Here is a 26,223-nt window from a genome sequence, read left to right on the forward strand (position 1 = left end):
AAATGTCATGGATTTTTTTCATTTTGACAGAAAAAATATATGTACTGCTTAAAATTGCATACATTTTAAACTTTAATAGTATCCAATATTACAACAAATATTACAGTATATTATCATACTTTCCAAACATGTTTTTGTCTAAATAAAAATAGATAAAAATACTTAACTTTACAGCAAACTTCCCATCAAATTCATAAAAATTACAATAAATGTTACGTTGTTCTTTACAGCATATTACTGTAAATTATTTTAAAAAACTACTACTGTTTTTTGCATTGAAATTATGTTGACTGAGCTGCCAGTTTTTGACTGTAAAATCTACGGTTGTTGTCTTTAACGGTGTATTACTGTAAATGGAAAGACGGTACATTTGTTTTTAAAGTAGAAAAACTGGCAGCTAAGTTGCCAGAATAAAAAAAGAACTTGTACTGTTTTTCCATGAACAACATAATGTTGTAAAAACCAATGTCAATTTAACACAAAATTGTGGCAACTAAGCTGTCAGCTTTTTACGTAAAAAAACCCAAAACCAAAACAGTGATACTAGTGTTTTTCCATTTACTGTAAAATGTTGTAAAAAAATAAAAAAAACACACTAAAATAAAGTTTTTTACTGTAAAATGGACGGTCTACTTAAAACTATTTATATAAATAATAATGAAATCCAGAGGCAAATTCATACATTATTCACTGTTACAAGCAGCCCTCTGATGGCAGCCATTACCAAAACCTTCCCATTATATTTCACTACCATGATAGTTACTGTCATGTATTGGTTACTCAGATCACAGGACAATACCAGAACCATTGTAGGGGGAACTTAAGGGCGTAATCAGTGGCCCCTGGTGAATTTTGTTTTTTTAGGTGGGGCTGAAAATTTGTAAACCAAACCCCTGTAGGGGGTCATCCTCCCCCAGAAGATTTCTTTGTGATTTTCACGTACAAATGAAGCCTTCTGGTCCATTCTGACAAAATAATGAAGACAAAATAGAACATTTCATGGGTTTGCAGAGAACTATATACAATATGCACACTGAAGGCATGATGCCACCATAGGGTTGCATTATTATTACATTTTTAAATTTAATTAATTTAATTGACAAGCAATTCCATTATGGTCATACAACCAATAGTACGTTAATGTTAAATCTTACTTGTGAAAAGTAATCCCCCGATTCCGATTTTCAACAGTCCGCTCATTTGAGCAGGAAAACGTTGAACACCATCTTTGTTTTTTACCTGTCAACTGTCAGTTTAGGCTGCTCGCCGGCTCCTCATCACCACTTCAAGATGGCGACCCAATGTCTCGCGTCACAGCAGCCAATGCTGCGTCGACTTATATGATGTCTATGGTAGTGGAAGAAGTAAGAGCGGGAATAAAAAAGCAGGAGAACGACAATACGCTTTCTTGTTGTATTATTAAACATAGAGTGCACTAACTAATAAGTGACAAGTTGGACACACAACAGTTACTCACCGTCTATTGTCACTATTTGGGCCTGACGTCAGGTTAAAGAGGAGAACACGTGACACAAGCAGGAAGTTTGTCAGTCAGTTCGCTGGCTTTACTTCTGATTGGTCCATAGCTTGAGTGGGCGTGGCCAATGGGGATCCTGTCTTGCAGGAAAATCAAAGTTCGTTTTGGACGCCTCTCTCCTCCTGTGTCACCAGCACTACATGGTTACTTTTTTTCTGTATCTCCGAAGTACCTTGCTTTTCCTGTAAAGGTGAGAGTATAACAAACATTATTTAATGTGACGTTATTTAAAAACGTACGTGTAATAATGTGCACGCGCGGTTATTTTAGCTAACGATTGGAGCGTGTTAAACTGACAAAAAAGACAATATTAAAGAATACATGTAGGGTGTAGTAGTTCTGTTTTATTTATTATTATTACCTCTTTGTTGTGTGCCCAACTTGTCACTTATTAGTTAGTGCATTCTAAATTTAATAATAAGGTTATTCTCTTTTTCTGCCTTTTATTCCCGCTCTTAATTCCATCACTTCCCCGTGTCCAACACACAATACATGTCCCCATATTCTGTGTCCCCCGCCCTTAAGTTCCCCCTACAATGGTTCCGGTATTGTCCTGTGTCCTGAGTAACCAATACATGACACGCTTGTCTCCCCAAAAGACCTAAAAACTAGGGATGTCCGATAATGGCTTTTTGCCGATATTCCGATATTGACCAACTCTTTAATTACCGATACCAACCGATGCCGATATATACAGTCGTGGAATTAACACATTATTATGCCTAATTTGGTAAACCAGGTATGGTGAAGATAAGGTCCCTTTTTTTTAAATTAATAAAACAAAATTAGATAAAAAAATTAAAAACATTTTCTTGAATAAAAAAGAAAGTAAAACAATATAAAAACAGTTACATAGAAACTAGTAATTAATGAAAATGAGTAAAATTAACTGTTAAAGGTTAGTGCTATTAGTGGACCAACAGCACGCACAATCATGTGTGCTTACGGACTGTATCCCTTGCAGACTGTATTGATATATATTGATATATAATGTAGGAACCAGAATATTAATAACAGAAAGAAACAACCCTTTTGTGTGAATGAGTGTGAATGGGGGAGGGAGGTTTTTTGGGTTGGTGCACTAATTGTAAGTGTATATTGTGTTTTTTTTATGTTGATTTAATAAATAAAAAAAACGATACCGATAATTTCCGATATTACATTTTAAAGCATTTATCGGCCGATATTATCGGACATCTCTACTAAAAACATAAATAAACTCGCACATGATCACCAACATACAGACACATTGCGTTGAGACCAAAACATTATCCATTTGAAACATGTTTGTGTCCTTGTTTCTTTCCCAGAAACACATTATGGCTGCCCTGTGTCGCTCCGCGGGCTTTGGCGCCTGTCGTCTACACACAAGCTGTCGTGCTTCTGCCAAGCAACATTACAAAATGCTGGTGCTCGGAGGAGGAAGTGGGGGAATAGCAATGGGCGCACGCATGAAAATGATGCTGGGTGCTGATAAAGTGGCAGTTGTGGAGCCCAGTGAGGTAAGTCACCGCTGTGATGAGGTGAGGTTGGTTACATTTGATTATATTCCACAATATTGCCGAGCACATTGTCACAGGTACAAGACAGCCCGTTGCAGGAACATAAACAGTGGATATTAATCAAGAAAAGCACATGTTATGAAATGCCATAACGTGGTGTTTTATCATACAAGTTGAATTTGTTCTGAGATGGAGCTCGTATCTCAGATCAATGTACCCAATTGCAATGAATTCAAATGCTGTTATTCCTTTCTGGGTCCCAGCAGAACACCACATTTTCAACATGTGACATGCTTTTAAATAAGAAAAATTAACTTTTAGATCACTATTTTAACAAAACAAGACAGTATGAAATACAAACCACGTTTCCATATAAGTTGGGAAATTGTGTTAGATGTAAATATAAACGGAATACAATGATTTGCAAATCCTTTTCAACCCATATTCAGTTGAATATGCTACAAAAACAACATATTTGATGTTCAAACTGATAAACATTTTTTTTTTTGCAAATAATCATTAACTTTAGAATTTGATGCCAGCAACACGTGACAAAGAAGTTGGGAAAGGTGGCAATAAATACTGATAAAGTTGAGGAATGCTCATCAAACACTTATTTGGAACATCCCACAGGTGTGCAGGCTAATTGGGAACAGGTGGGTGCCATGATTGGGTATAAAAACAGCTTCCCAAAAAATGCTCAGTCTTTCACAAGAAAGGATGGGGCGAGGTACACCCCTTTGTCCACAACTGCGTGAGCAAATAGTCAAACAGTTTAAGAACAACGTTTCTCAAAGTGCAATTGCAAGAAATTTAGGGATTTCAACATCTACGGTCCATAATATCATCAAAAGGTTCAGAGAATCTGGAGAAATCACTCCACGTAAGGGGCGTGGCCGGAAACCAACATTGAATGACCGTGACCTTTTGACTGTATCAAAAACCGACATCAATCTCTAAAGGATATCACCACATGGGCTCAGGAACACTTCAGAAAACCACTGTCAGTAACTACGGTTGGTCGCTACATCTGTAAGTGCAAGTTAAAGCTCGACTATGCAACGCGAAAGCCATTTATCAACAACATCCAGAAACGCCGCCGGCTTCTCTGGGCCCGAGATCATCTAAGATGGACTCATGCAAAGTGGAAAAGTGTTCTGTGGTCTGACAAGTCCACATTTCAAATTGTTTTTGGAAATATTCGACATCGTGTCATCCGGACCCAAGAGGAAGCGAACCATCCAGACTGTTATCGACGCAAAGTTCAAAAGCCAGCATGTGTGATGGTATGGGGGTGCATTAGTGCCCAAGGCATGGGTAACTTACACATCTGTGAAGGCACCATTAATGCTGAAAGGTACATACAGGTTTTGGAACAACATATGCTGCCATCTAAGCGCCGTCTTTTTCACGGACGCCCCTGCTTATTTCAGCAAGACAATGCCAAGCCACATTCAGCACGTGTTACAACAGCGTGGCTTCGTAAAAAAAGAGTGCGTGTACTTTCCTGGTCCACCTGCAGTCCAGACCTGTCTCCCATCAAAAATGTGTGGCGCATTATGAAGAGTAAAATACGACAGCGGAGACCACGGACTGTTGAACGACTGAAGCTCTACATAAAACAAGAATGGGAAAGAATTCCACTTTCAAAGCTTCAACAATTAGTTTCCTCAGTTCCCAATCGTTTATTGAGTGTTGTTAAAAGAAAAGGTGATGTAACAGTGGTGAACATGTCCTTTCCCAACTACTTTGGCACGTGTTGCAGCCATGAAATTCTAAGTTAATTATTATTTGCAAAAAAAAAATAAAGTTTATAAGTTTGAACATCAAATATCTTGTCTTTGTAGTGCATTCAATTGAATATGGGTTGAAAAGGATTTGCAAATCATTGTATTCTGTTTACATTTACATCTAACACAATTTCCCAACTCATATGGAAACGGGGTTTGTACTATGAACAACTACATTAGTTTTGAAGTAATGTAACACCATTTACAGATTCAGAAGTACTTTATTAATCCTTGAAGGGAAATTCTTTTCAGCTTTTCAACAGATTTTCAGCACAATCCCATTCAAGATCAGACAAACATTACAGGGAGACAGAAAAAGGATCGCTGACGGGTCTGCCAACTTCCGGCGCCCCTTACAAAAAAAAAATGTGAGAAACAGTTAAACGTTGAGGAGGGGGCGGGGAGAGAATAAAAAAATATTCAGTCAAAGGCTGGACTCTAGGGAGGGGATCCAGACTGAGGCCAAGGAAAAAGACCTCATAGCCATAGCACACATAAATACGTTACATAGAATCAACAAAACTTGCAACAGAGGAAAGGGAGTTGGAGCTCTGGAGGCCGGCTGCTGCTGTATAAGCACTAGTCAGCCATCCATCAGCCCAAGGGTAATCAAGCTGGTGAAGGCGTGGGGGTGGGGGTAATGTGTGTTCATATGCCCATTGTCCAGGGTGTAGTGTTGTTGTGACTTACCTTGGAGAGTGGACTTCTATGGTATCTCCTGCAACTGCTTCTTTGTCAACCACACTATTATTAGCTTTGCATATTTGAATGGATTAATGTCCTTGTGTTTAAAATATAGAGGTCCTATTATGCAGAACCAATTTCTTACCTCTCAGTACCTGTTTCGTGTAGCTGGGATCCCCAAAAGTCCGGAAAATATCGAATTAAACCATGGCAGTGATATTAATAAAACAATCTCGCCTTTTTCCAAACTTGCTCCAAACGAGACTTTGAGACGTTAGTGAGATCTCCAAGTTTAGCGGATATCTTCATACATGGTAAAGGTTTGCACAAAGAGCTTTGCAGGAGTCCGCCATTTAAATAGTCTATGTGACCTCCCTGAAAAGTTCTGGCAATGTTTAACATGACTAAAATATGTTAAATATTACATGTTGTTATGTATGTGCCTGTTACTACATTACATGTAAACCTGCAGCATGTATATTAAATACAGCTCGACCGATTATCTCCACCAATTTTTGGTATTTTGACGTTTATCAGTATCAGCCTTTCTTTTTTTTTTTTTTTTTACAACATAACTAAATCACCAGATACAATATATACACATATGATAGCAGTATTACGTTTAAAATAAAAATTGTTAGTAAAGTAGATAGTAAAACCCACTGGAAGGCATCAGCCCTTTTCTTTTGCCCTGCATGAGAAAAGGGCCTTTTTTGCCCATATTTTTGTTTTTAATTCATAAAAAAAATACTCTTATTGTCAATTTTCCCTAAATATTAGGGGTGTAACGGTACGTGTATTTGTATTGAACCGTTTCGGTACGGGGGTTCCGGTTCGGTTCGGAGGTGTACCGAACGAGCTTCCACACGGACATATTAAGTAGCGTAACGCACGTTGTGTAAACAATGCACACCGAGGCACAACACACGGCATGCTAGCAGCTAACGGGCTACGATAGACTGACCATATGTCCTCTTTTCACCGGACATGTCCTCTTTTGCGGAGCTGTCAGGGCGGAGTTTCTTAAATGCCTCAAATTTTGAGTTAGGGTTGCGTGTATTTTCAATGTACGTTCAGGGTTAAGAATGGGTTAAAAACAAAACAAATTGTGCGCGCAGCAGCATTCGTGAGGGAGAGAGAGAGAGAGAGAGAGTTATGATAAACGCGCTTGCGTCTCCAGGCTCTGCTTTTTATCCATAGATTTATCAAATTTTAATTTTTTATTATCTATAGCAGGGGTGTCAAACGTGTGCCCCGGAGGCCATTTGCAGTTAATGTTTTAAAGGCCCACGGCACATTCTAAAAATACTATTAAAATAAACAAAAACATAACAAAAGTGAAATAAAAAAACTTAAAGGTTAAATGTAATTAAGAAAAAGTTGCAATGTTGACTAATAAAACAAAGCTGGGTTTTTTTGTTTTTTTTCTAACTGTCATTGCTCAAAACATAATATTGAATCAAAATCAATGTTATTATGAATTATTGACCTATCCAAGGTTCCGATTACTTCACATCAAATATTCCACTAAGAAAAAATATTTTTGGTGGAAGATTTTGCAAATTTGGTAAATAAATAACCCCAAAATTTATATTTTGTTGTTTTCTTACTGTACCGAAAATGAACCGAACCGTGACCTCTAAACCGAGGTACGTACCGAACCGAAATTTTTGTGTACCGTTACACCCCTACTAAATATGTTGTGATACATAACAGGTAGAGATGCGCGGATAGGCAATTATTTCATCCGCAACCGCATGACAAAAGTCGTCAACCATCCGCATCCACCCGAATTAACATTTAATCAACACCGCACCCGCCCGTTGTTATATATCTAACATAGACGATGCAAGGCATTAGTTATAAAGCTTTTGCCTGTTAAAGAAAGGCGACTGATCCAATGCAGCAATCATCTGGGAGCCGCGCTGAGCGCACCTCCAAGCGCGTGGAGGTGCGATGTCCCTCGCACCCGGGCTCGCGCCCGAGGCTTCAGCGCGCACCGCGGCTTCAGCGCGCACCGCGGCTTCAGCGCGCACCGCGGCGCCCATCCTACTCGTCGCGGCCTAGCCCTCGCGGCTCTCGCTGCCGGCGACGGCCGGGTATGGGCCCGACGCTCCAGCGCCATCCATTTTCAGGGCTAGTTGATTCGACAGGTGGGTTGTTACACACTCCTTAGCGGTGTTCTGTCTATATCAACCAACACCTTTTCTGGGGTCTGATGAGCGTCGGCATCGGGCGCCTTAACCCGGCGTTCGGTTCATCCCGCAGCGCCAGTTCTGCTTGCCCCACCCCTTTTGTGAGCGCACTGCGCGCGGAGTGACCCCTGTTACGCGCCCCCGGCAACGGGGGTGGCGGGCAGGTAAGCTGCGCGGGCGGAGCGCGCGGAGTGACCCCTGTTACGAGCCCCCGGCCACGGGGGTGGCGGGCAGGTAAGCTGCTTACCTGCTGCGCGTGACGCCGGCCGCGGCGAAGGCGGACGAGGCGGGGTGTCGTGCGGTGGGCGCGGTGGTGACCCTGGACGTGCGTCGGGCCCTTCTCGCGGATCACCTCAGCTACGGCTCCCGGTGGGGCCCTCTCGGAGGAAGGGGCCTCGGTCCCGGACCCCGGCGAGGCGTCCCTTCTCCGCTCCGTAAAAGTGTCCATCTCTTTTCTTTTTTTTCTTCTTCTGTTGTGGCATATGCAGCAGGTGCCTGCTCGTTTTTCGTATGTGGGTAACAACATTTAACTATGTATATATATTTCCGAATTGGTTTAACTGCCACCCGCCTGAATCTATTTAAAATCTAATTTTTTTTTATTTCAACCACCCGACCCGACCCGCGGATAAAATCTAATTTTTTTTATTTCAACCGCCCGAACCGCGGATAATCCGCGGACTCCGCGGTTGTGTCCGCAAACCGCGCATCTCTAATAACAGGACATTTATTTGAGTTCTTGTACGAATTCTTCTCCGATCTGCTCAGCTGCCATAGAGAACCCGCGCAGTCACGGAGAGAACATGCAAGCGCCACACAGAAATACTCCGAGCCAAAGAATCGAACCCAGGACCGTTTTTAATTTTTTTTAAATCCCATATTTATAACAACATTTCCCATATTTTGAAATTGAAATGTTGATGCTCCTCTGACCTGCAGCATTAAATATATGTAATAGAGGTGTTTGTAAAATCCAAATTATTATTATCATTTGCTCTGAATAAAATACTGGTCCGGCATTTCCTTTAAAAATGTTTGAAAAACATTTTTTATACGAGTCAAGTTTAGGGAATCTTTACTGCAAATAAATATTGGCTCCAAATATCGGTTATCGGCCTCCTTGACGACTAACATTCCGTATCGGCCGGTCTCTAATATAAGACATTGTTGGAGGTTTCTAGATGTTTTTAGAGGGCTTTATAGCTGTTATTTTCTCTGGCTCTCAACAAAGGCGGAATCTTCCCTCCCGTTCCCTTGTCTCTCCTGCTTTTGCTCCTTTATCTCGTCAAGTATCAACTTTTTTGCACTCCCCTCGAAAACGAAAACCATAAATTGATCAATTGTTCTCCTTTAAGAGCTGCGTGTTGCTGACCGCCGGTCTAGTGCCTGACTTGTATCTCAAGTCAAAATACACACTATTTTATATTGTTTGTGAAAGTGTGTGCCATCATACTGTTTTTCTTTTCAGATGCACTACTATCAGCCTCTTTGGACTCTAGCAGGTGCTGGTGCTAAAACCATTGCTTCATCCGGAAGGACCACATCAAGTGTTATGCCCTCTGGCGTGAAGTGGGTGAAGTCTAAAGTTCAGGAAATAAACCCGGACACAAACACTGTCCGCACTGATGACGGGACCGAAGTATGTTTGCTTTCTGCTGCCTGACCACATGTGTGTTTTATAGCAACAAAGATGGATAACAATGTGCCGTATGTTGTGCTAAAATTGAATGATCTCGTCACAGATCTCCTATGAGTATCTGATTGTGGCACTTGGCTTGCAGCTCCATTTTGAAAAGGTGAGGAAGTGCTCTGTTTGCAAAACATCTACTCTGTTATGTACAAAACCAGTGAAGTTGGCACGTTGTGTACATCGTAAATAAAAACAGAATACAATGATTTGCAAATCCTTTTCAACTTATATTCAATTGAATAGACTGCAAAGACAAGATATTTAATGTTCGAACTGAGAAACTTAATTGTTTTTTGCAAATAATCATTAACTTACAATTTAATGGCAGCAACACATTGCAAAAAAGTTGTCACAGGGGCATTTTTACCACTGTGTTACGTGGCCTTTCCTTTTAACAACACTCAGTAAATGTTTGTACTGAGGAGACACATTTTTGAAGCTTTTCAGGTGGAATTCTTTGACCATTCTTGCTTGATGTACAGCTTAAGTTGTTCAACATTCCTGGGTCTCCATCCACCCATCCATTTTCTACCGCTTGTCCCTTTTTTGGGGTCGCGGGGGGTCGCTGGAGCCTATCTCAGCTGCATTCGGGCGGTAGGCGGGGTACACCCTGGACAAGTCGTCACCTCATCGCAGGGCCAACACAGATAGACAGACAACATTCACACTCACATTCACACACTAGGGACCATTTAGTGTTTCCAATCAACCTATCCCCAGGTGCATGTTTTTGGGGGTGGGAGGAAGCCCACGCAGTCATGTTTTTCAAAAACTACTCCGTTGTCATATTTTAGGCTTCATAATGCGCCACACATTTTCAATGGGAGACAGGTCTGGACTACAGGCAGGCCAGTCTAGTACCAGCACTCTTTTACTACGAAGCCACGCTGTTGTAAGGCATTGTCTTGCTGAAATAAGCAGGGGCGTCCATGAAAAAGACGTTGCTTGGATGGCAATATATGTTGCTCCAAAACCTGTATGTACCTTTCAGCATTAATGGTGCCTTCACAGATGTGTAAGTTACCCATGCCTTGGGCACAAATACACCCCCATATCATCACACATACTGGCTTTTCAACTTTGCACCTATAAATGGTTATTTTCCTCTTTAGTCCGGAATCAAATCAAATCAACTTTAGACACGACAACGTCCAGTTTCCAAAAACAATTTGAAATGTGGACCGCAGAACACTTTTCCACTTTGCATCAGTCCATCTTAGATGAGCTCGGGCCCAGCGAAGCTGCCGGCTTTTCTGGGTGTTGTTGATAAATGGCTTCCGCTTTGCAAAGTACAGTTTTAACTTGTACTTACAGATGTAGCGACAAACTGTAGTTACTGACAGTGGTTTTCTGAGGTGTTCCTGAGCCCATGTGGTGATATCCTTTACACACTGATGTCGCTTTTTGATGCAGTACTGCCTGAGGGATCGAAGGTCACGGGCATTCAATGTTGGTTTTCGGCCTTTCTCCAGATTCTCTGAACCTTTTGATGTTATTACGGACCGTAGATGGTGAAATCCCTAAATTCCCTGCAATAACCCGTTGAGAAATGTTCTTAAACTGTTCGACAATTTGCTAACGCATTTTGATGACCCTCGCCCCATCCTTGTTTGTGAATGACTGAGCATTTTATGGAAGCTGCTTTTATACCCACCTGTTCCCAATTAGCCCGTTCACCTGTGGGATGTTCCAAATAAGTATTTGATGAGCATTCCTCAACTTTCTCAGTCTTTTTTGCCACTTGTGCCAGCTTTTTTTAAACATGTTGCAGGCATCAAATTCCAAATGAGCTAATATTTGCAAAAAATAACAAATTTTACCAGTTCGAACATTAAATATCTTGTCTTTGCAGTCCATTCAATTGAATATAAGTTGAAAAGGATTTGCAAATCATTGTATTCTGTTTTTATTCACCATTCACACAACGTGACAACTTCACTGGTTTTGGCTTTTGTAGAACTGAACGATAAATCGATTTTATCGATTACCTCAAGTTTTGATTTGCAGATTTAAAAAAATATATAAAAAAAGATAAATAGTTCAGTGTTTTTCCTCTTCTTGCTGGAGCATACTCAGTACCCCAGGAGCTTCCGCCCTCCCCCTAATTTTCTTAGTAGAGAAGACCATAACACAAGATGGTTATTGCTAAAGTGAAAGAGAGCGCCAAGTTTGTTCCAAGATTGTCATCAGTAGTTTGGATTTGCGGCAACAGATGTAGAACAAGTAACTGCACTTTGCAAATTTTATTTAAATCCCGGTCCAGCAAAAGGCAGTAGCACAACAAACTTATTCCAGCATCTGAAACAGAGCCATCCAGCCGGGTGGGGAAAATGCTACTTTTTACAAGGCAAACAACACACTAAAAAGCAGCTTACTGTGGTGGAATCGTTAACTCAAGGTGACATTTATGATAAGAAAGGTCATAAATGAGAGCGACCACTAAAAATGTGGTGTCCAGATATACAGTGGAAAAGCCTAGGTTGGTCCACTTACTGGAACTTTAGACCCCAGGTATGTGCTGTTTATCTGTTTAACAAAGTTGATGATGTGTATTTCTGGTCTTGTCATCCTCGTCCGGACAGAAGGGTGACACGGCAGTGTGGCTGGATCAAAAGAGACGTCGGAGACGCTTTTCTGAACTAAAAGTTGCTTTATTACAAGCGAGGGTCATTATACAGGACTGCAGTTCCTGGAGGAGGTCAGGTCAAAAATGAGGCACTCATCAGTTTTATATTCTTACCTTCTGTCTGTGTGTGTGCAAGGACAGGAGAGCCCATCTTGACCATGAAGGTGATGCAAAAACAACAGATACCGGTCATAACTTAGACGTTGTCATTAGGCTAAACATTTAGTCTCTTCTCACAGATAGGGCCATCACCTTTGCATACCAAAGTCCAATTTTATTGCCTTTTCTTCCGTGAGAACTAATCCACTCTACACACAAATGTCCAACTAAGGGACCCTATTTAATTATGTGCTCAAACTGAAATACTACTACTTACTTAAACTGATGGTTCACTTTCTCCAAGATGAATATAAACATTCACCAAATGCAAAACATAATGAGTTAATTCACTGAAAAAAATCGTAAATGTAATTTTTGTGAAAAAAATCCTAGATTTTATTTTTCAGCCTTATCGCCGAGGCCTACCGTTACCTTTTTAAGTGACTGAACTTTTTTCTTCTTCTCCACTCTAAAAGATTAAAGGGCTTCCTGAAGGTTTTGACCATCCAAAGATTGGCTCCAACTATTCTGTTGAAACGGTGGAGAAAACCTGGGCAGCGCTGCAGAACTTTAAAGAGGGCAACGCTGTGTTTTCATTCCCAAACACTCCAGTTAAATGTCCCGGAGCTCCACAGAAGATCATGTACCTCTCAGATGCTTTCCTTCGAAAGGTGAGTCGTTTTTCTCTTTGGACGTTCGATGACGTTCTCCCTGAGAACTTTGGTTTGCTCCCACATATCAAAGCATGCGGGTTAGGTCAATTCAGTGGTTTTCAATTATTTTCTGTCGTGACCCCCTAGGTGACAGAAATTATTTTCACGACCCCCCCCCTGTTTTATCTGTGCAAAACACAGAGACTTGCATTCTGCATATAATCACCTTATTACCAATATCAAGTTGTTTATGAACTTAATTTGTAACATTTCAACCATTCTGCTCATACCCTTTATTCATTGAATTGGAAATAGTGAAATTCCACGACATAGTGAATTTGCAAACATCTAAAATGATGCACAGAGCAAACTACAATCTGCTACCCAAGAATAAAAAGAGGAGAAATATAATCTTCGAGAACATTTTTATTTAAAACATTTGTACGCATGTACAACACTTAAGACGTATCAGTATGTGGAATTAAATGATGGAATGGATTAAGCAAAGAAATCAAACAATGTACTAATATGATCCACTTCAAGAAACTCTTCAAAGTACAAAGAAGAACCATGATAAACATTCTGAATTTATTCCATCCATCCATTAATTTTCTAGATAATCTCATTTATCTCACCATATAAAATACAATTTACTTCACTAATTTTATTTATTTATTTTATTGTTACTACTTATGGAGTATATTGTGAATAAATTGAGAACAGGAAGTGAATAAAAGTTTTAGCAACTGCTATGTAAAGGAAAAGGGGTAGGATTACCGTATTTTTCGGAGTATAAGTCGCACCGGCCAAAAATGCATAATAAAGAAGGAAAAAAAAAACATATATAAGTCGCACTGGAGTATAAGTCGCATTTTTTGGGGAAATGTATTTGTTAAAAGCCAACACCAAGAATAGACATTTGAAAGGCAATTTAAAATAAATAAAGAATAGTGAACAACAGGCTGAATAAGTGTACATTATATGAGGCATAAATAACCAACTGAGAATGTGCCTGGTATGTTAACGTAACATATTATGGTAAGAGTCATTCAAATAACTATAACATATAGAACATTCTATACGTTTACCAAACAATCTGTCACTCCTAATCGCTAAATCCCATGAAATTTTATACGTCTAGTCCAGGGGTCGGCAACCCGCGGCTCTAGAGCCGCATGCGGCTCTTAAGCGCCGCCCTAGTGGCTCTCTGGAGCTTTTTAAAAAATGTATGAAAAATGGAAAAAGATGAGGGGAAAAAAATATATATTTTGTTTTAATATGGTTTCTGTAGGAGGACAAACATGACACAAACCTCCCTAATTGTTATAAAGCACACTGTTTATATTAAACATGCTTCACTGATTCGAGTATTTGGCGAGCGCCGTTTTGTCCTACTAATTTTGGCGGTCCTTGAACTCACCGTAGTTTGTTTACATGTATAACTTTTCTCCGACTTTCTAGGACGTGTTTTATGCCACTTCTTTTTCTGTCTCATTTTGTCCACCAAACTTTTAAGGTTGTGCGTGAATGCACAAAGGTGAGTTTTGTTGATGTTATTGACTTGTGTGGAGTGCTAATCGGGCATATTTGGTCACTGCATGACTGCAAGCTAATCGATGCTAACATGCTATTTAGGCTAGCTGTATGTACATATTGCATCATTATGCCTCATTTGTAGCTACATTTGAGGTCATTTAGTTTCATTTAAGTCCTCTTAATTAAATTTATAACTTATGACACACTATCTGTATGTAATATGGCTTTTAATTTTTTGCGGCTCCAGACAGATTTGTTTTTGTATTTTTGGTCCAATATGGCTCTTTCAACATTTTGGGTTGCCGACCCCTGGTCTAGTCTCTTACGTGAATGAGCTAAATAATATGTGATAGTTTACGGTAATGTGTTAATAATTTCACACATAAGTCGCTCCTGAGTATAAGTCGCACCCCCGGCCAAACTATGAAAAAAACTGCGATTTATAGTCCAAAAAATACGGTAAATAAGCTCTGCTTCTTTCTACTCCTTTTCAAACATGTTGGATAGCGAAACTGGAAATTGTGACGTATCATGTTGTGTGCATGCATGTGTGATGTATCATGTTGTATGCATGCATGCTCCAAATAAACACAAATCAAATCAACTTTATTTATAGAGCACATTTAAAATTTACCACAGGGGTAGCCAAAGTGCTGTACAATGAACAGGTTAAAAGATAAAACGAGTACCGAGCAAACACAACACAACACAAACAGAACACGATAAAAAATAAATAATTAAAATAGAATTAATAAAAACATAAAAACAGGATCACAGCAGGTGTATTATGTGGCGCCATTGCAGGATGGATATCACTCAGTGTTAAAAGCCATGGAATAAAAGTATGTTTTTAAGAGAGATTTAAAAACAGGAAGAGAGGAGGCTTGTCTAACACTCAGGGGTAGGTCGTTCCAGAGCTTGGGAGCAGCAACGGCGAAAGCTCTGTCACCTCTAAGCTTCAGCCTTGTGTCAGGGACCGTCAACAGCAGCTGATCGGCTGATCTTAAGGATCGGGTGGGGCAGTAAGGCTGAAGGAGGTCGGAGAGATAGGTTGGCGCGAGGTTGTTTAGACATTTAAAAACAAATAAAAGGAGTTTAAAATGTATTCGGTAACGCACAGGGAGCCAGTGAAGGGACGCTAAAATAGGGGTGATGTGCTCACGTCTGCGGGTCTGTGTTAGCAGACGAGCAGCAGAGTTCTGCACGAGCTGCAGGCGGGCGAGGGAGGCCTGGCTAATGCCAACATACAGGGCATTACAATAATCAAGACGAGTAGAGATAAAAGCGTGGATTAATTTCTCAAGATCATGTCTTGATAGAAGCGGTTTCACTTTCGCTATTTGGCGTAATTGATAAAAGCTTTTTTGAACGACGCTGCTGATTTGTTTTTCGAATTTAAAATCTGAGTCAAACTTTACCCCCAGGTTTGTGACAGAGTCGCTGAGATACGGGGTCAGAGTGCCGAGGTCAACGTTGGGGGAGGGAGAGCGACTTGGACCGAACAACATAACTTCTGTTTTATCTTCATTTAGGCTCAGGAAGTTAGCTGAAAGCCAGACTTTGATGTCGTGCAGGCAGTCAATAAGACGTTGAACCGTGTTATTTTGTGCCATGGGAAAATAAATCTGGCAATCATCGGCATAAAAATGAAATGCAATACTGTACTTCCTAAAAATAGAACCAAGGGGGAGAAGGTAAAGCGCAAATAAAATTGGGGCAAGGATTGAGCCCTGGGGGACCCCATGTGGTAAAGGAACTGTGGACGACATAAAACTGTCTACTTTTACACAAAAAAAATAAAACAAACTCAACTCAACCTTACTTCAAGTTACCGTAATGCCACATGTCTCCCTAAATCAGCTGGTAAAGGCTCCAGATTAATGAATGATGAAACGTATCGGTGTCTAAATGTTTATTTTTCTCGTATGTGTTTGATCTGAAGACAGGAAAGAGGGCCAGGGCCAATATTATTTACAACACATCCCTGCCAGTGCTGTTTGCAGTCAAGAAATATGCTGACGCACTCTGGGACGTCGTCAAGGAACGTGACATAAAAGTGAACCTGAGGCAGAACCTGATTGAAGTCAGGGCAGACAAGCAAGAAGCCGTGTTTGAAAATCTTGACAAACCGGGCGAGACTACTGTGTTTCAAGTAAGTCTTATGTGAGCTTGTGTATGCTTTTCATATCATCTGATCATTACTCTTGCAACGGTGCCTGTGCTTAAAACATGTCTGAACCCTTTTTTAAAGGGGACCTACAATGATGCTAATCTACATTTAACATACTTGTGTTCTAAAAAGCAGTATAGCAGTTAATTCAACTTTGTACTGGCCGAAATTGGAAAAAAAACAGTCCTGCCTAAAAAATGTGGACAAAAAAAACACAGTATTTATTTAGTAGACATCCGAGCAGACACCTGCCACAGTTTTGGCACGGGAGAGCAGATCGACAGAAAAGCACTCCAGATAAACTGGATTACTTCCCCCTGCAGCAAGTCGCCACTTTGAGCAGCCCAGTGATAAGACAATACAGCCAAATCACATGATAGACCACTTGAAGACCCTGCAAAGGTCGTCACAAAAGACATTTTGTAATATTTACTTTATTTAAACCTTTATAATTCTTCATTTTAGAAAAAAGTGTTTCGTTCTCGTGAACCCTTATTGCCAGTAAAGGTTTGATACAACGACAGTGAACGATAGCAAGAAAATGTTACAAATCTTTTTTTGTTTCCTAATCCTTTTTTTATATGATTGCATAGGTGGGCACCAATTTCTCACTCCTGGTGGGGAGGCCTTTAACTCAAAGTTTTTCTCGCAACTCAGAGCCTGGAAAGTCGAGACTACCGTATTTTTTGGAGTATAAGTCGCACCGGAGTATAAGTCGCACCTGCCGAAAATGCATAATAAAGAAGGAAAAAAAACATATAAATCGCACTGGAGCCCGGCCAAACTATGAAAAAAACTGCGACTTATAGTCTGAAAAATACGGTACTATCTTTGTTTGCTCAACAAAGAAAATACGAAGCCATAAGCTATGAAAATGAACAAAGTTGGAGGACTTTTATGCATGGATCAGCTTTCTGTTTACACCGTGGAGAAACTGGAGTTTCAAAATCTCGTGGAGCAAATACAAATCGGGCTTTTTCCACTACTGTTTATAATTATTTTTTTGTAATTAATGTATTTCTATAAAATGTTGGGATCTTTTATCAGTGTGGTATTGAAAAGGTATCAAGTATCAAATATATTTTCCAAGTATCGGTATCAAGTTGACAGTTTAAGTATTATGACAATCCTAACACCAACACATGACCGAGATATTTCACCAAGTAACTGTTCTCCTTCTGCTCTTCTTTAGTACGATATGCTCCATGTCACTCCACCGATGGGACCCAACTCAGTAGTTAAAGGCAGCCCACTGGCAGACGAGGCTGGCTGGCTGGATGTGGACAAAGAAAACCTTCAACATAAGAAGTACCCTAATGTGTTTGGGATTGGAGACTGCACAAATTTGCCCACTCCCAAAACAGCTGCTGGTGTTGGTAAGTAGTCTTTATCATTACCTTGGCTAAATTCGATGGACAATGGGGACATACTGGATCTTTTTAATGATATTGCTGGAAATTAAATTGCCTCTTATGAAACATCTGTACTCCGTAAGACATCAAGACACTACAAAGGACAGACTGGCTAATTTCAATTTTCTGATGGTGTCTGCGCCACGTAAGGCAAAATGCGTATTGTGTATATATTGTCATTAATGGTCGGCAGACTTAATTGAATTGTATACAAATTTAAGATTGAAACTGTTATTTGTTTAAAATGGATTAGTTGCTGCTTTGGTAGCAATTAGTCGTCTTGGGGTTGATCACACAATGTACTGTATACTCCTCAAACTACTGGAGGACTTCGCATTTCCTAATGATCGTAGGAGATTTGTGGTATTGTTATGCCCTTACAAGGGTCACCCAGGATGAACAGGTCCTATGAGAGGGACCAGACAAAGTAGAATTCAAAAGACCCCTGATGATATTACAATTTTAGACCAGGTTTTCCCTTGCCTAGTACAGGCCACCGAAGCCTCCTTCTGGAGCCATGCAGGTATTTCTGGGTTTTTTTTTTTTTTTTTCGCTGCTTCTCTTACTGCTCATTATTAATTAGAATAAGAAACTTCATCATGGCATTGCAACAGGGGCGCTCATTGCAGTCTACTCCTCAGCCACGGGGAGAGTGTGGGTCGATGGAGAAGTATTAAAGGGGAACATTATCACCAGACCTTTGTAAGCGTCAATATATACCTTGATGTTGCAGAAAAAAGACCATATATTTTTTTAACCGATTTCCGAACTCTAAATGGGTGAATTTTGGCGAATTAAACGCCTTTCTATTATTCGCTCTCGGAGCGATGAAGTCACAACGTGACGTCACATCGGGAAGCAATCCGCCATTTTCTCAAACACATTACAAACACCGAGTCAAATCAGCTCTGTTATTTACCGTTTTTTCGACTGTTTTCCGTACCTTGGAGACATCATGCCTCGTCGGTGTGTTGTCGGAGGGTGTAACAACACGAACAGGGACGGATTCAAGTTGCACCAGTGGCCCAAAGATGCGAAAGTGGCAAGAAATTGGACGTTTGTTCCGCACACTTTACCGACGAAAGCTATGCTACGACAGAGATGGACCCTAGCTTCCCTGGCCTGCTGACATCAACTCCAAAACTGGACAGATCAGCTTTCAGGAAAAGAGAGCGGATGAGGGTATGTCTACAGAATATATTAATTGATGAAAACTGGGCTGTCTGCACTCTCAAAGTGCATGTTGTTGCCAAATGTATTTCATATGCTGTAAACCTAGTTCATAGTTGTTAGTTTCCTTTAATGCCAAACAAACACATACCAATCGTTGGTTAGAAGGCGATCGCCGAATTCGTCCTCGCTTTCTCCCGTGTCGCTGGCTGTCGTGTCGTTTTCGTCGGTTTCGCTTGCATACGGTTCAAACCGATATGGCTCAATAGCTTCAGTTTCTTCTTCAATTTCGTTTTCGCTACCTGCCTCCACACTACAACCATCCGTTTCAAAACATGCGTAATCTGTTGAATCGCTTAAGCCGCTGAAATCCAAGTCTGAATCCGAGCTAATGTCGCTATACCTTGCTGTTCTAGCCGCCATGTTTGTTTGTATTGGCATCACTGTGTGACGTCACAGGAAAATGGATGGGTGTATATAACGATGGTTAAAATCAGGCACTTTGAAGCTTTTTTTAGGGATATTGCGTGATGGGTAAAATTTTGAAAAAAACTTCGAATAATAAAATAAGCCACTGGGAACTGATTTTAATGGTTTTAACCCTTCTGAAATTGTGATAATGTTCCCCTTTAAAAGAATACCTTTCATTATGACATTTGTCACTTGATTGACATACGTGGCAACTGAGGGTCTTTTGATATGTCCGTTGTGGTGGTGGTGGTGAAGTAAAAAAGGGAAACTTGATAGTCAGATTTTATTGCAACACAGCCTCTCTCTCCACACAACACACCTGCAATCAAGAGTCCAAAAAGCAACTGCTCTGACAGTCTTCACAAAAATGGCTGCTACATTCTCCTTGCAATAACAAATTAAGGGTCTCAGAAATCTAGTTTCCTTACATAAGCCAGCAAGCCGTCGAGTTTCCCTCTAATTTATTTCTTATAAAGGGTCTAAAAATGACTTTGGGAGCTTGGCAAAAGTAAGAAGCAAAAAAGCCTACAACACCAATGTCATGTTTGAAGTTGTGGAACTTATCAGCATCTACCAGAGGAGTAGACTCGAGTCATGCGACTTGGGCTCGAGTCAGGATCAAGTCGCAATTTTGATGAATTTGTACTCGACTTGACACTATCATCCAAGACTTGCAATTCGACTTGGACTTTGAGATCCCTGATCCAGGTCTTGACTCTGATTTTTACTGTACAACTTCATAAGACTTGAGAGAGAAAGTGAGGGAGTTCAACAAATCTGTCCTCGGATATATTATATAACATTTATTTGGAAGACAAAGTTTTCATCCATCCATTTTCTACCGCCTATCTCAGCTGCATTCACTGGAGAAGTCGCCACCTCATCACAGGGCCAACACAGACAACATTCACACACTAGGGCCAATTTAGTGTTGCCAATCAACTTATCCCCAGGTGGGAGGAAGCCGGAGTACCCGGAGGGAACCCATGCAGTCACGGGGAGAACATGCAAACTCCACACACACTAACCCCTCTTCCACCGTGCTGCACCAGAGGAGTAGATTCGAGTCATGCGACGTGGACTCAAGTCAGAATCAAGTCGCAATTTTGATGACTTTGGACTCGACTTGACACTATAATCCAAGACTTGCAATTCGACTTGGACTTGTTGTGCACCGTATTTTTCGGACTATAAGTCGCAGTTTTTTTCATAGTTTGGCCGGCTGGGGGTGCGACTTATACTCAGGAGCGACTTATGTGTGAAATTATTAACACATTACCGTAAAATATCAAATAATATTATTTAGCTCATTCACGTAAGAGACGAGACGTATAAGATTTCATGGGATTTAGCGATTAGGAGTGACAGATTGTTTGGTAAACGTATAGCATGTTCTATATGTTATAGTTATTTGAATGACTCTTACCATAATATGTTACGTTAACATACCAGTTGGTTATTTATGCCTCATATAACGTACACTTATTCAGCCTGTTGTTCACTATTCTTTATTTATTTTAAATTGCATTTCAAATGTCTATTCTTGGTGTTGGCTTTTATCAAATAAATTTCCCCCAAAAATGCGATTTATACTCCAGTGCGACTTATATATGTTTTTTTCCTTCTTTATTATGCATTTTCGGCCGGTGCGACTTATACTCTGGAGCGACTTATACTCCGAAAAATACGGTATTTCTTCTCCTGGGAATATCATTTGTTGTCTTTTCAAACATAATGCGCATTTCAATAAGCGTAAGGCAGCATTTGTTTTTTGTTTTAGCTGCACAGTCTGCTGTTCTACACAGAAACATTGAAAAGATATTGAAAAATGAGAATCCTGATAAAAAGGTAAAGCAAATGCGCTGCGTAACAACATCAAGGTTTATGTATCTGTACAGCTTAATTTCAAAATAACCTCTGCAAGTTATTATCAACATACAGTACAGGCCAAAAGTTTGGACATACCTTCTCATTCAATGCATTTTCTTTATTTTCATGACTATTTCAATCAATCAATCAATCAATCAATGTTTATTTATATAGCCCTAAATCACAAGTGTCTCAAAGGGCTGCACAAGCCACAACGACATCCTCGGTACAAAGCCCACATAAGGGCAAGGAAAAACTCACCCCAGTGGGACGTCGATGTGAATGACTATGAGAAACCTTGGAGAGTACCGCATATGTGGGTAACCCCCCCCTCTAGGGGAGACCGAATGCATTGAATGTCGAGTGGGTCTGACATAATATTGTGAGAGTCTAGTCCATAGTGGATCCAACATAATAGTAAGAGTCCAGTCCATAGTGGGGCCAGCAGGACACCATCCCGAGCGGAGACGGGTCAGCAGCGCAGAGATGTTCCCAGCCGATGCACAGGCGAGCGGTCCACCCCGGGTCCCGACTCTGGACAGCCAGCACTTCATCCATGGCCACCGGACCTGTGCCCCCCGCCCTCCACAAGGAAGAGGGGAGCAGAGGAGAAAAGAAAAGAAACGGCAGATCAACTGGTCTAAAGGGGGGTCTATTTAAAGGCTAGAGTATACAAATGAGTTTTAAGATGGGACTTAAATGCTTCTACTGAGGTAGCATCTCTAATTGTTACCGGGAGGGCATTCCATAGTACTGGAGCCCCAATAGAAAACTTATAGCTCTATAGCCCGGAGACTTTTTTTGGGCTCTGGGAATCACTAATAAGCCGGAGTTCTTTGAACGCAGATTTCTTGCCGAGACATATGGTACAATACAATCGACAAGATAGGACGGAACTAGACCGTGTAGTATTTTATACGTAAGTAGTAAAACCTTAAAGTCACATCTTAAGTGCACAGGAAGCCAGTGCAGGTGAGCCAGTATAGGCGTAATATGATCAAACTTTCTTGTTCTTGTCAAAAGTCTAGCAGCCGCATTTTGTACCAATTGTAGTCTTTTAATGCTAGACATAGGGAGACCCCAAAATAATACGTTACAGTAGTCGAGACGAGACGTAACGAACGCATGAATAATGATCTCAGCGTCGCTAGTGGATAAAATAGAACGAATTTTAGCGATATTACGGAGATGAAAGAAGGCCGTTTTAGTAACACTCTTAATGTGTGATTCAAACGAGAGAGTTGGGTCGAAGATAGTACCCAGATTCTTTACTGATTCGCCTTGTGTAATTGTTTGGTTGTCAAATGTTAAGGTGGTATTATTAAATAAATGTCGGTGTTTAGCAGGACCGATAATCAGCATTTCCGTTTTCTTGGCGTTGAGTTGCAAGAAGTTAGCGGACATCCATTGTTTAATTTCATTCAGACACGCCTCCAGTTGACTACAATCCGGCGTGTTGGTCAGCTTTAGGGGCATGTAGAGTTGGGTGTCATCAGCATAACAATGAAAACTAACACCGTATTTGCGTATGATGTCGCCTAGCGGCAGCATGTAAATACTAAAGAGTGCAGGGCCAAGAACCGAACCCTGAGGAACTCCGCACGTTACCTTAACATAGTCTGAGGTCACATTATTATGGGAGACGCACTGCATCCTGTCAGTAAGATAAGAGTTAAACCACGACAAAGCTAAGTCTGACATACCAATACGTGTTTTGATACGCTCTAATAAAATATTATGATCGACGGTATCGAAAGCAGCGCTAAGATCAAGAAGCAGCAACATAGATGACACATCAGAATCCATCGTTAGCAGTAGATCATTAGTCATTTTTGCGAGGGCTGTCTCCGTAGAGTGATTTGCCCTGAAACCGGATTGAAAAGGTTCACAGAGATTGTTAGACACTAAGTGTTCATTTAGCTGCTGTGCGACAATTTTTTCGAGGATTTTCGAAATAACAATTACATTGTAGATTGTCACTGAAGGCATCAAAACTATGAATGAACACATGTGGAGTTATGTACTTAACAAAAAAAGGTGAAATAACGGAAAACATATTTTATATTCTAGTTTCTTCAAAATAGCCACCCTTTGCTCTGATTACTGCTTTGCACACTCTTGGCATTCTCTCGATGAGCTTCAAGAGGTAGTCACATGTAATGGTTTTCACTTCACAGGTGTGCCTTATCTGGGTTGATTAGTGGAATGTATTGCTTTATGTTATGAATGAGAAGGTGTGTCCAAACTTTTAGTCTGTACTGTACATTAGGGCTAACATGTTGTTTCCTTAATAGTATGATGGCTACACTTCATGTCCGCTGGTTACCAGCTACAACACAGTCGTCCTGGCAGAGTTTGACTACAACCTTCAGCCACTGGAGACATTCCCCATAAACCAAGCCAAGGAAAGGAGACTCATGTACTACATGAAAGCTGATGTGATGCCTCATCTTTACTGGCTTGGGCTCCTCAAGTATGTCCACTCCTATACCATTATTTCCAACTATGTGATGCCAAGTTACTACCTTCTGCATTGTTCTTCCTGTGTGTCCTGTTTAGGGGCTTATGGGGCGGACCAGAACCCTACAGGAAACTTCTGCATCTTGGAATGAAATAAATGAAAAGGCATTTCCCTTCAGAGACTGAGAATTCATGTAAGATGTTGCTTTAATATTACTGGATAGAACATTATATAGTCGAATGATATCTACAAATCGGCAATTCAAAGTAAACTGGCAAGTGTGTGGCTCGTTAGTATATGTGCATCTCTCAAATACAGGTGTCCTCAAAATGTTTCATAGCACATTATTCATTATTAATTTGTCAACAATGGTACTTATTGTGTATCTTCTATCAAATTGTTGCTGTGCACAGTATGTGTGAGAGCCATATACTCTTTCTGTCAAGTTCATGACGTCACTAATGGGTTGGCTCAAGGCCAAGTGCAAGTTTACTTGGTGAGGGTCTTTGATCTTGCTCAGGTGTTGTTGAGTGTAGGCGCAACAGTTTTTTACTGTGCCAGGTTATTATTTGTTTGCTGCCGTTTATTTTCCGTTTTATTACAAAGTTAGTTTTATTTACGTGACTGTCTGACGGATGTTAATAAACATTTTTGTTAAACATGGCCATAATTCTGGACATTGATTATTAGCTGGCTCCACACGTCTAAACTATCTTAATTTATATTCTGCAACCAGTAGCAGTAACAGTTTAGGACATTACCGCTACAATAGGCATGAAAACTGGAAAAAAATAAAGCGATACAAACATACTTACTGCCTCTGTACATAGTTGACTACTATGACATACAAAATGTAACTGTAATGTCCCAAAATGTCCAGCAGAGGGAGACTTCCGTCTGCCTGAGTGACTTGAACACGTATCTAATTCGACAATTCTATTCAACCTATCGGCACTATTACACTTTTTGTATCATGTCTGACATGTTCTTAACTTGTTAAAGACAACTTACGGCATTGCTTCTACGCTGCTTTGTGTAGGATGGCAACATGTCAACCAACAGGAAGTACTTTAGCGGAAGTGTCATCATCCGACTGCTGTTTACCGATTATAGCATCCATCCATCCATCCATTTTCTACCGCTTATTCCCTTTGGGGTCGCGGGGGGTGCTGGAGCCTATCTCAGCTACAATCGGGCGGAAGGCGGGGTACACCCTGGACAAGTCGCCACCTCATCGCAGGGATTATAGCATACAAGAATTAAAAATAACTTTAGCTCAATATAAAGGCATTGCAGTGACTATATATGTCGTTGCGCATTGTATAAACAATACAAAAGTATTAAGTAATTATGTAAAGAATATTAACCATTTTTATTTTTTTATTTTATAAACCTTTATTTATAAATTGCAACATTTACAAACAATTGAGAAATAATAATAATCAAAATAAGTACAAAAACAGTACAAAACAGCGCCAGGGGGTTATAAACTCAATAAAGTAAATAAAATAGAATGGCAAAAAAAAAATATATATATATATATATATATATCAGTGACGTGCGGGGCCTCACCTGCCATCATGGAAAGAAATAAAATGTAAAAAGAAAAAAAATTAATTAAATTGTTATATGTATCCAGTGATTATACTATAAAGTTATTTTCCATTTAACTTCACCAGTTTTAGATCATTTTTATTCAAAATCGCTGAATTTTCACATTTGCCGTTCAAATTCTGAGAAGAGACGGTGCGGTGATTAGCAGCCAGTTGAGGCACGTCACAGGCGTTGTGCCTCAACATGGATTGCGGACTCGGCTAACTGCTGGCCTGCTGTGCAGTGAGACCGTATTGCTATATGAACTATATTATACATTTCCATAGTTTAGCTAGCTGAGGTATATAATGTACAGTGTATTTTGTCAACAACTGTATGTGTGTAACGTATTTCTTGTGCTGAGCAATCATAAAACTGCTGCGAAGACGCACTGTGTGAGGCTCGCAGTAATCCCGCCTCCTGGTGCCGGTTAATGCACCCCCCGACGGGAGCGCCACACCAACCAAAGCCCACACCCAAACCCTCCACGTGCAAGACCGAATCCACCCAAAAAAAGTCACTTAACAAGAAGCCAAAAAGTGCAAAAACAACATTGCTCGCGCCGGAGGAGCCGTGAACAACTGCAGGGACACAACATTAGGTACACCTGCAGACTGCAGCGCGGATTTCATATTTCATTAATTCACAACTCCTCCAACACGAACACCACTGTTCCCGCACTTATTATAATGTTAGACCATAATAACTTTTTTTTAATTAAATGTGCTTTTTTGTGTGCTACAGTTTATGTGTAAAGTTAAAGTT

General features: G+C 40.4%; 1 protein-coding gene across 1 annotated transcript; it reads left to right on the forward strand.

The window, feature by feature from the left end:
* Nucleotides 1-1,576: 1,576 nt before the first annotated feature.
* Nucleotides 1,577-24,547, forward strand: LOC133612697 (sulfide:quinone oxidoreductase, mitochondrial-like). The gene is made up of 10 exons (XM_061970335.2): nucleotides 1,577-1,727; nucleotides 2,848-3,039; nucleotides 9,177-9,347; nucleotides 9,451-9,504; nucleotides 12,600-12,794; nucleotides 16,255-16,464; nucleotides 17,675-17,858; nucleotides 21,316-21,383; nucleotides 23,699-23,877; nucleotides 23,964-24,547. The coding sequence occupies exons 1-10, from the start codon at nucleotides 1,605-1,607 to the stop codon at nucleotides 24,019-24,021; spliced, it is 1,434 nt and encodes a 477-aa protein (XP_061826319.1). The 5' UTR covers nucleotides 1,577-1,604; the 3' UTR covers nucleotides 24,022-24,547.
* The last annotated feature ends 1,676 nt before the right edge of the window (nucleotides 24,548-26,223 follow it).

Source organism: Nerophis lumbriciformis, linkage group LG10 (genome assembly GCF_033978685.3).
Source record: "Nerophis lumbriciformis linkage group LG10, RoL_Nlum_v2.1, whole genome shotgun sequence".
NCBI lineage: Eukaryota > Metazoa > Chordata > Actinopteri > Syngnathiformes > Syngnathidae > Nerophis > Nerophis lumbriciformis.

Coding starts and splice junctions, on each gene's coding strand:
- LOC133612697 (XM_061970335.2), top strand. CDS start 1,605: ATGGGGATCCTGTCTTGCAGGAAAATCAAAGTTCGTTTTGGACGCCTC. Junction 16,465..17,674: donor GCGAGACTACTGTGTTTCAA/GTAAGTCTTATG, acceptor GCTCTTCTTTAG/TACGATATGCTCCATGTCAC. Junction 23,878..23,963: donor TACTGGCTTGGGCTCCTCAA/GTATGTCCACTC, acceptor TGTCCTGTTTAG/GGGCTTATGGGGCGGACCAG.